Source organism: Thamnophis elegans, chromosome 15 (assembly GCF_009769535.1).
Source record: "Thamnophis elegans isolate rThaEle1 chromosome 15, rThaEle1.pri, whole genome shotgun sequence".
NCBI classification, from domain to species: Eukaryota; Metazoa; Chordata; class Lepidosauria; order Squamata; family Colubridae; genus Thamnophis; species Thamnophis elegans.
Window position 1 is genome coordinate 13936192 of NC_045555.1, and position 11171 is coordinate 13947362.

The window sequence follows — 11171 nt, forward strand, 5'->3', positions numbered from 1 at the left end:
CCCTGTGAGAGGTGCTGGAATCTTCCTTGGGGGGAAAGGAAGAGAAAGGAAAGACCTTGGGGAAAGTACAGGGAAGTGGACAAGACTTGAGCCTGACTAGGTGGCTCAGTGGCTAAGACACTCAGCTTGTCGATCAGAAAGGTCTGCAGTTCGAATCTCTAGTAACAGGTCTCCTGCGTGAGCAGGGGGTTGGACTAGATGACCTCCAAGATCCCTTCCAACTCTGTTACTTCCTATTTAAGGCAAAGGCTAAGACTCTGAAGTGAGGAGTTCTCCTCTCCTCGGCAGCAGTCCTGGGCTCTCAGCAATCACCAGAGTCCCCCGGGATCCTGGCCACGGTTCGATCTCTTGCGTAAAGCAGCTGAGTTCAGATGAAGTCCGGAAAGGCCGCCTGGCTGGGGAGCCTGAGACAGGGAGGGTAGAAAGCGCGCGCCTCCTCCGCAGAGTCACCCGGGCTGAGGCTACTCTCTTGCGAGCCGGGCGAGTCCCAGGGACAGAGCCAGGCGACCGGGCCTTGGGGGTCGCCCGCGCAGCCGCCCAGCGCCGGGAAAGCGGCCTCCTGGGTGGGCCGGGCCAGCGCGCCCTGGTCGGCCAGGCGGAGGGTCTCGGTGAGCGCCCAGATGTAGTTGTGGGCGAAGCGGAGCGTCTCGATCTTGGTCAGCTTGGCGTCGTCGGGGAAGGAGGGCAGGACGCCGCGCAGCGCGTCCAGGGCCGAGTTCAGGTTGTGCATCCGGTTGCGCTCGCGATCGTTGGCCTTCACGCGGCGGCTCCGCTTGGCTCGGCTCACCCCGTGGCCGTCGCTCCTGCTCTTGCCGCGGCCTCGACGGCCCCTGGCCTTGGAGGGAACGGCTCCCTCACAGGGCGCTCCGCCGCGAGCCGACCGCTCACCCGCTGCCGCTTCCTCCAGGACAAGCCGGCCGGGACCGCCGGGAGAGTCTGGCGGGCCAGCGGGGGCGGCGGCGCGCGAGGGAGAGGAGGAGGAGAAGGCGTCGTCGTCGTCCTCGTCGCCGTCCGAGATGGCCCAGGAGGGCGTCCCTCCCTCGCTCGTCTCCCGCGAGGCTGGCGAAGAGGCCGTCTGGGGAGGCATCCTGAGGGGAGGGCGGAGGAGGCGCCGTTAGAAAAGGGCGAGGTGCTGCCCGGGGACACACGCACACACACGCATACACCCGGCTAAAAGAGCCCTTTGGAAGGAGAAGGACCCGCCAAGGAAGGCGGAGGCTCCTCAGGCCTCCCTTCCCCGATGCCGCTTCGGCTCTTAGACCCCCCCCGCCCCTCTCCGCGGCACTTGGGAGTCGGGTTGCTTCTCTCAAGGGGGCCTCTGCGCATAAGCAGAGCGCGCTCGCCCGCCTCTGCTGCCCGCCGCGGGAAGAGCTTAATTGAAGGAAGCTAATACTCCTATTTATTCGCATCCATTTCATGTATTCAAATCATGTTTACACTTAAATGGGTTATCTAATAAGTGCTTGACGAAGTAAATAAAATAAAATAAAATAAAAATCTCCGCAGTGTGGCGGCGGGTGTTTCTGCTTACCTGAGCCGGCGCCGAAGGAAAGAAGCCCAGGCTGGAGGCGAGAGGAGAGGAGAGGAGAGGAGCGCGCCTTTTTCTCCGACGGCAGGAGTAGCACCTGCGGGCTGGGCACACGCCTGCCGCGGGGCTTCTCTATATATACATATACAGCGCTCCGGCCCAGTGCGGGATTTCCCCCTCTGGACGGCATGGAGATGTGGGGGGGGGGGGGTTGTTGTCCCCTCCCTCCGTCCCTCGCCACGCCTGCCTGCTTTTTTGGCACGCTTGAGGTTATCCAAGCGGCTGGGAGCGTGCCGGCTTCTCGCCGCCCGAGAGAAGCCAAGGAGAAGGCGGCGACTCGCCCCAGCCACGCGAGCTCCTGGCTGGCCATCGGCCCCACCGACCCTCCGTTGGGGGAGGGGGTAGTGGCTGGCATTGAGGAGGTGGGAAGCCTCCTCTTCGCCTCAGTTGCAACCTCGGGCCGGCCGGCGCCTGGAGCGCGCGCAAAGACGCAGCGTTGTCCTTTTGGAGAGGCCGCCGCGTCCTGTGGGGACGGCGGATTTTGAGATGCCGGCTTCAGGCTCGCCTCATTTTTGTCCCGCGCGCCCGTCGTCACGGAGGGCGACTTTTATCTCGCTTGCCCCGAGCGCCTTTCCCTGAGTGACGCGCGAAGGATTGAATAGAATAGAATAACAGAGTTGGAAGGGACCCTGGAGATCTTCTAGTCCAACCCTCTGCCTAGCCAGGAAACCCTAAACATTTCCAATGTTGGAGCATCTGGAGGCAAATTGTTCCACTGATTAATTGTTCTCACTGTCAGGAAATTTCTCCTCAGTTCTAAGTTGCTTCTGTCCTTGATTAGTTTCCACCCATTGCTTCTTGCTTCCAGCTTCTCCAATCTGGTTCCCCATCCTCACCCCCCACATATGTAAATGTATAAACTACTTCTGCCATCATCTAGAGAAAAAAAAAGGCATGCTATCCAATGAGGAGAGAATTGCAGTTAGGGAAATGGGGGTGGGGGGGCACCAATTCAAAAACTGCTATGCATTGTGTAGTCCAGAAATTAACTACAGATTTGTATGTGGGCAAGTGAGTGGGACATGATGGCTCAGTGGCTAAGATGCTGAGCTTGTCAATCAGAAAAGTCGGCAGTTTGGTAGTTCAGATCCCTAGTGGAGTGAGCTCCTGTTACTTGTCCCAGCTTCTGCCAACCTAGCAGTTCAAAAGCATGTAAAATGCAAGTAGAAAAATAGGAACCACCTTTGGTGGGAAGATAACAGTGTTTCGTGCACCTTCAGCATTTAGTCATGCCAGCCACATGACCACGGAGAGGTCTTCGGACAGCGCTGGCTCTTCAGCTTTGAAACAGAAATGAGCACTGCCCCCTAGAGTCAGGAACAACTAGCACATATATGTGAGGGGAACCTTTATCTTTACCTTTTAAGTGAATACTTGTAGGTTGGAGCTGCAGAGAGGAAACACTACTAAAAATTCCTCTAATCTGATACCTGAATGGTTTCTCTGGGAAGCACCAAGTAGAAAGCAGTTGTTTGCTTTTATTGTTTGTCTCAATGCATTGAGGCATTAGTCCCATAATCGTTTTCCTGTTAAGAGAATGAGAATCACCACATCTTGTGACAGGGGCTTCCATAGATCCGTTGTACCCTGGACTTCCTCCTTTTGGGAATCAAGAACTACATGCTAAAAAGGGTAGTCCTAAAGCAAAACGTTGCCCATCATCTCAAGCAAATTCCCTTGGGTGAGGCTTCTTTGTGAAGAGTGTCCTTAGATATGCCCTGTCTCCATTCATAAGGATACTTCTGCATTTTGGAATAAGGCATAAAAGTATCGACAGTATCTTTCTATGGGGTAGAGAGATAATAATTATATAAAAATGCTCAGTTGGGCAAAAAGAAATTGAGATTATCAAGACTCTTCATTTATTTATTTAATTGATTTGATTTTTTTTAAATCCCACCTCTCTTATTTCTATGAATAACTCAAGACGGTAAACATACCTTTCCCTTCCTGTTTTCCCCTTGTGCTGAGAGGAGTGACAAAGAAGTCGGGTAGCTTTCATGACTAAGACAGGACTAGAACTCAGTCTCCTCCACTAGAGCAAATCTGATGTAATTTTGCCCTATCCTTCAAAAAAAAAAGCTTAGGGAAGCAAACATCCATTTCTGTCTGTCCCTCCCCACTGCATCTGTGAAGTGGATGAAACTGAAAAATACCGAAAGCCTAAAATCACTTCCTTAGGTTGGAGTCACAATTTAGAAAGTAATTATTTAGTTGATATATACAGCTGTCCATCTCCTACAGGTGACTCTGGGCAACATGTAAGAATTAAAAGCATAAAAACTGCAATATACAATCTCCAATGCCAAAGGATAAAATAATGTCCCCATTCTCTCCTTCTCTCCCCTCCTCTCTCTCTCTCTCTCTCTCTCTCTCTCTCTCTCACACACACACACACACACACACACACACACACACACACACACAAACAGCAGCAGACCTCACCTATTCTGACCCAAGGTCTTCCATGCCCTGTGAAAGCAACCCAGAACCATCCAATATCCAAGGCAATTCTGTTTGTTAGAGCAGATGGTGTCACTGAGAAGGCACAACTCCAGGCTCCAACAAGATTGCATTGTTTCCTAGAAGGAACTTGGAGCATTGTCCTCCGTGCTACTTTTGGAGGGGTGAGCAGCGATAATGAGAGAAAGATGGTCCCACAAATAGTCTGGCTGTAGAGGCGAAACACCACTACAAGCTGCCCGGATAGCCACTGGAGCGAATGGCAACGTCTCCATTGAATTATTTACCACAAACAATATTCACCAAACAAAGGAAGCCTTCCCAATTTGTTAAGCAAATACATCTCGATGAAATTAAGGGGGAAATACTTTAAACCCTGTTCTTCATTTAAGTTGTTCTTATAGATCTAGAACCTTATAGATGTGTTGAACTCTGAACTAATATGTCCCAAGGTGGTAATAACTCAGAAACTACTAACTTTGAAACTACATTGGCAAATTTATCAGTTCATAATTAGTAAGATATTACTTCAAGGAATTGGCTACATTTACTCTTGTGGTCCATTCTTATAAAGGGTTGATATTTAGTACAGCTCACTTATGTTTTAGAGCCAAGTCCAATATCCCGGTTTATTTGGGATGGAAGGAATTATTTGCCCAGATGTTGCCAAGAAAACTCACACCTTTAAACAGCATTATTTTAGTATACAAAAAGCAAAAGTTTCATCAATATATTCCGTGTCTATAATTTCCATTTTAGATTTAAGGAATCTAAAATAATAACCCAGACCATCCAGAGGATCCACAGTTGTAAGTTCATTTAGCAAATTATTTAGGAGACCCTGGAATTGTGACAATAAAACCCACAGAAGCAGCCTTGAAAGCAAAAGCTTGACACTCTGCTTTTACACTTTTACTGCAGAAAAATGCAGTAGCAAGGATGAATGTTTTATAATCTGTTCTGTTACAATGCAAAGCTATTCTGATGTTCAGTGTAATATTAAGCAAGAAGGCTAATTAAGATGAGGCCGAAGCATCTTCCTAGCCGTGAAAAATAAGCAGTCGAAAGAAATCCTTTCACTTCGACCTCTGCTTATTATTTTGGTAGCTGCCTTTCTGTTCAGCTCAGGGTAGAAAAGTTCCAGCAAGACGTATGGTGACTCCACTAAGTTTCCTTCTGGTTTTAATGTTTTCCTTTATATTCTAGAAAATGGATAGTTTTATTGGGAAGATGGTTCAAATCCTCTCCCCCACATACCCATTTAGTTTTCCATTTGACTTCATTTTTATGCCCTTTCCTTATTTAACTATCTCTTGTCTTTCTTGCCCTCCCTCCCTCCTCCTTTCCCCTTGGCTGGTAGTTAAAAGCAACCGCTAGACCAGGGGTTCCAGGGGCCATGCCCCACCTAAGCATCTCTAAAATCCTGATGCTCCCCCCCCCCATGACATATCATTCTAACTTTACTCAAAAAGTGAACTCTACTCATGCAGAGGAAGCCCAAAAGACTTGGTTTAAACAAGGTTCAAATTGCCCCCATTAAAAATCAAATTTCCCCCCTGTGGGGTGTGGGCCCCATCTTGGCGACCACTGTGCTAGACTGAGTTTTGCATAGACTGCCTGTGGGTGAAAGGGACAGGGGATGGAGAAATCTACCTGGAAGCAAGGTGTTAGCTGTGGGGAAGTATTTGTAGTGATATGCATGTATAACCTGGAGTGAAAACAAAGACATTGGCCCAGGGCCACGATCAAAAGATGCAACCAGAAGCAGAAGATGCTGCTGCTGTTGTGGACTGGAGACCATAGAATTAAAGACGCCACAGTTGGGTTTCCTTTATGCATACTGGCTTCAGCCATTTGGAGTGAGGACTCGCCCCTATATCTAACACCCTAATATCTATGAGCTGTCATTCTCCAACCAGGTGCCCACCAAACTGAAGAATTCCAACTCTTATTACCCACACCAGCAAAGGGCTGCTAGCTGGGAGGAGAGGAAAGGTGCAATTCCTCACCCATCTGGGTTAGAAAAGGCTGGGTGAGATGTCCTAACACTTCTTTGGAGACCCCTTCACAGACAAAGAATCCAGCGTTTCATTTCAGTAATGGCCAAGGTCCTGTCCTGCCCCCCTCACAGACCTCTGTGTTCCAGTTGTTTTGTAAAATAAAGGGCTGAAGGACGTCTCCACGACTCCTTCTCCCTTATCTCTGCGATCGTTGCCAAAAGGGGTTGCCAAAAAAGTCCAGGACACCAGGAAAGTGGCCCATAGCAGGGGATGCTGATACTAGGGAAGTCTAAGGTCTAACAAGTCTTTTTATTTGAAGAGAAGGCCCCGAACGAAAGAAAAGGAAGAAACACTTCCGTGCGCAAAAATGACTTCCGAATTGTGCGCAATTGCACTTCCGAATCTAAGAAATCGGCCGAGCCTTTGCCCAGTTTTCCCAGCGGAGGTAATGCATAATCCCCTGGAAGACCCTTCCGAGGTTCGGAGGGATGCCTCCAGCTGGGATTGGGATGAGGCCGGAATCTCTACCATCACCCAAAGGCGGGTTACCGGCGGCTTTTCCTTCGCCAAAGCCATTCCCGAGGGCGTTGGGGTGAGCTGCGGTGATCCCTGCTGGAATTGGTGGCAGATCCCTATGGGGGAAGTGGTGGTGCTGAAACAGCTCCTTCCCTTTTGCCAGCTGGGGGGGTGCTCAGCCCGTCCTCAGCTCCCTTGAAGCGCTGGGCAACCTGGTGGGTGGGAGGGGAGCGGATGTCCTTTTACGCACGGCTGTCTCCAAAGGCGCAGGGAAAGAGGCGCCGAGAGACGGGAGCCTGGTGCATCTGGCGACAGCCGTTCGGTTCTCTGCTCCTGCTCTTGTTTTATCCTTCAAAAGGGAGGTATGAAAGAGTCGCCGTCTTTTTGTGTGTGTGTGCTTTCCCAAGGGAGATGGGAAGCGGGCCTTTTTCTCCCTCTCGGATTTTTCTCTGCCCCTTTAGATCCGCAGCGGCGGAGGGACTGAATAGCTCGGGCAGATTTTTCTACTATAGCAGCAAATGGATGACAAAAAAATCTGGCGAGCGAGTCACCAACCCCTTAGACTGCCCACTTCAAACGTCCTCCAGACAAAGGCTAACGAGGGAGAAGAAAGCCCCACCTGGCCGTACTGTTTGCTAAAATAATAATAAATAGATTTCGTTTAATAAATAATGGCAGGAGTTTGCCAAGTGGAGCGCCTTGGGGAAACATTAATCACGGGGCTGGGGGCAGCCATCACCTGCTCAGAAAAAAGAATCGCAACTTTATTGTTCAATCACCTTCTCTCCCGCCTCCACACTCCCCCCTTTGTGCCATTTTCTGATAACTTCCCTCCAATTGCCACAACTGGCTGATCGCTTCTATTTACTCACAGTTAGCATAACAAGAGCAATATGACCACAAACGTGATAAAAAAAAAATTGACCGAGGTAAGGTGGGGGCCGCCTTGATTTCTTCCTCACACCTGTCCAGGCAGCTTGCAGGCCTGCTTGCCTTGAAATGGCCTTTCCAGTTGGGGACCCTTCTGGCGTTTACATTGGCCTCCCTTCTGCTATTTTACAACAGGGTTTACGGCAACCCTAATCGCTCCGTCCTATTTGTCTTCTTTTATTGAAAGCATATGGTAACTAGAGGAGCGGAGCATCCTATTCTTCGCCTGCCAGGCGTCGGGGAAGGGTTGGGGCAATCTGGACTCTGACTTGCAGGCTGCTGCGACCAACTGGTCCTGTGTAGTTTGTCAATCACAGACCGGCGGGTACACGCGCGCACACACACGCCCCACAACCCAGGAAAACTAAAAACCCGACCTCTGGGTGGCCAAAGGACCCTCCAAATCTTTCTGACTTCACATTTATTGTTAGAACAATCATAATATTTTTTGGAGAGGGAAAAGGCCCGCCATACGTCACTTGTTGGGCAAAACCAAGGCGCACGCCGCTTTCTTGGGAAAGGAAAGAGATTCCCCGTAGAACAGGCACCAGACGATGGGACAAGGAATAGGGAGTCGGACCGGGTGGGCTTTGTATTTGCAAGACCCCCTTCCCGTTTGGCTTCTGAGCGCGCGCGCGCCCCCAGACCCTCCTTCTCCTCTCCCCTATTCAAGCGCTTCACAAACGGACCTTTTGAGAGGACGCAGCATGGGAAAGGTGCGGAGGACGGGCCGGGACACCTGTTGCGCTCGGAGAACTTCTCAGCGCCTCGCTTCCCCCGGCGTCTCCCCCCACTCCACACACACACACACACACCGCCGCCCTTCTCAAGCCAGAAACTCTAGGGCGAGGCGAGGGGCCATTAGCCAGGAAGCGTGATTTGTGGGACCATATGTCGAGCGCCTACATCTGTCCGCTTTTCAGAAGCTGCCCAGGGGAACAGCTGCTGCTCCTCCTGCCATACCTACCCAGCGCTGCGAAGCCACCTCTTGGCACCTTTCTGTCCCACGAGCGCACGCACCTACAGGGCCCCTGTTTACACACCAAGTTTGAAGAAAACAAGGTGTTGGGGAGGGGACGGCGGGCAGGGGGGCAGTTGCCTTCCAGTTGGATAGATGAGCTTAGATTTCCCACCCTACCCAAATGCACGCAGGCACGGACACCTGCTGCTGCTTCTCCACCTTCTCCACGTTCTCTCGGGTTCCCAATTTAACTTTCCAATGCAAAGGCCAGGCGCAAAAAAGGTGGCCAGCTGGCTCTTGTTAATTCTTTTTTTTTCTTTTCAAAAGTTTTATTTTTATTTTTCCATCACCACTCTTACATCGTTAATCTTACAGTGTGTCATCTGGTTACAGTCTTTGTGTCATCCTATTTAACAGTTACATCATTTTTATTCTACTTTTATCTTGCCTTGACATTTACATTTCAATTGCCCTTTTAATTCGATTCCTCCCCTATAATTCTACATTCTTCTCCAAATTATTCGATTTTCTGTTTCTTTTTGTCTGTATTCGTTTTCTATCCAGAGATAAAAACACCCCCATATCTTATCATTCTTCCTTCTCTTTCATTTCAAAGGTTAATATGTTCATTTCTGCATGGTCTAATACAGAGGTGTCCAAACCTGGGAACTTTAAGACTTGTGGACTTCAACTCCCAGAATTCTCCAGCCAGGCTGGTGACACCCCTGGTCTAATTTTGTTTTTACTACCTCTCCCTCTGATGGATTTTTTTCCAATTTTGTGCAAATACCATTCTAGCTGCAGTTATTACATGGTAAGCAACCAGGCACAAAAAAAAGGTGGCCAGCTCGCTCTTGTTGATTCTGAGAGCACATTCAAAGTTGCTTTTATAGTAAGAGACGGGTTTCTAACTGCAGGTCATCCATCCCCAAAGAGAGAAACTCAAAGATAACGCATCAGACCGGCGTTTCCCAATCTTGGTAGCTTGAAGGCGAATGGACTTCAATCCCCCAAATTCACCAGCCAGCCATGCTGACTTGGGAAAACTGGGGATTGAAGTCCATGCATCTTCAAGTTGCCAAACACTAAAATAGACAGACACCCCTTCAATATTTGGAATTAGGAAAGGTTAGAAAAGGTGCATAGGAGTTTGGAGGAAAGGGTTGCAGAGCCTCACTTTTCCAATGTGCTTTCTGAAACAAGAATAGCAAGTTGATGGAGAATTCTGGGAGTTGTGCTCTCAGTGTAACTGAAAGACATCCCACTGGATGAAAACGAAAATGAGTTTGGTCCACATTCCTGATATTAAAAGAAGTGTATCTACTCAAGGCTGTGGTTTTTCCAGTTGCAATGGATGGCTGTGAAACTTGGACCATAAGAAAGGCTCAGCGCCAAAGAATGGAGGCTTTTGAACTATAATGCTGGAGAAGACTCCTGTGAATCCCTTGGACTGCAAGGCGATCAAACCTGTCAGTCCCAGAGGAGATCAACCCTGGCTGCTCTTTAGAAGGCCAGATTCTGAAGAGGAAACTCAAATACTTTGGCCACCTAATGAGAAGGAAGGACTCCCTGGAAAAGAGCCTCATGCTGGGAAAGATTGAGGGCAAAAGAAGAAGGGGGCGACAGAGAATGAAGTGACTGGATGTGAGCTTAAATGGACTCCAGAAGATGGTAGAGGACAGGAAGGCCTGGAGGAATGTTGTCCATGGGGTTGCAATGGGTCAGACCTTCGCAACTAACAACAACAAAGATTTTGTGAATTGCATTATGTAATGCGTTGAAACCTCTTTGATGAAAGCTAGTCTAAGCTCTGTCCAACTTCTGCATCGTTGAAAAAAACAAAGCAGAGCAAACAAATGGAAGTCTTCCTGACCATTTCCCATGGTTGAATATGAAGATGAAACTCAAAGACTTTGGCCACCTAATGAGAAGGAATGACTCACTGGAGAAGAACCTAATGCTGGGAACGATTGAGGGCAAAAGAAGAAGAGGACGACAGAGAATGAGGTGGCTGGATGGAGTCACCGAAGCAGTAGCTGTGAGCTTAAATGGACTTCAGAGGATGGTAGAGGACAGGAAGGCCTGGAGGAACGTTGTCCATGTGGTCACAATGGGTCAGACACATTTTCGCAACTAACAACAATATATGGATAATCTCCACAGCAGAAGGTTGAGCTAGAATGAATTGACACTCACTAGATAGACATTCTAGATGTGAGAATTCATAATTCTAGTCTTTCCTAATGCTGTGTTCAACAGACAAGCGGGATGCCAGCTCCCATAACCCATGTTGGCTAACATTGGTCTGGAAATTGTATTCCAAAACATCCAATTAGACTTCAACTTGGACTAGGTACCATAAGTGAAAAAGTGGAAACTCTGGCTGATGAGCCATTCCTAACTATGAATTCAGGAATCATACAGTTGTCAAATACCATGCCATATATAGCAATAGCAATCAACTCTTCAAATCCCAAGGCCATATTTAAGAGCCTGTTTGCAGCAGAAGCTCACAGACAAAAAAATAGCCAATAAGTTTCTTTATGGCAGAGAAGTAAGGATGTGGTGGCTCAGTGGCTAAGACGCTGAGCTTGTCGATCAGAACAGTCAGCAGTTTGGCGGTTCGAATCCCTAGTGCCGCATAATGGGGTGAGTTCCCGTTACTTCTGCCAACCTAGAGGTTCGAAAGCACATAAAAAATGCAAGTAGAAAA

The 11171-nt window shown here is 49.0% G+C and overlaps 1 protein-coding gene across 1 annotated transcript; it reads right to left on the minus strand.

Moving 5' to 3' along the window:
* Positions 1–367: 367 nt before the first annotated feature.
* On the minus strand, positions 368–1087 carry NEUROG3 (neurogenin 3). Its single transcript, XM_032232227.1, has one exon. It carries the CDS (start codon positions 1085–1087, stop codon positions 368–370), a length of 720 nt encoding a protein of 239 aa, XP_032088118.1.
* Between the last annotated feature and the right edge of the window lie 10084 nt (positions 1088–11171).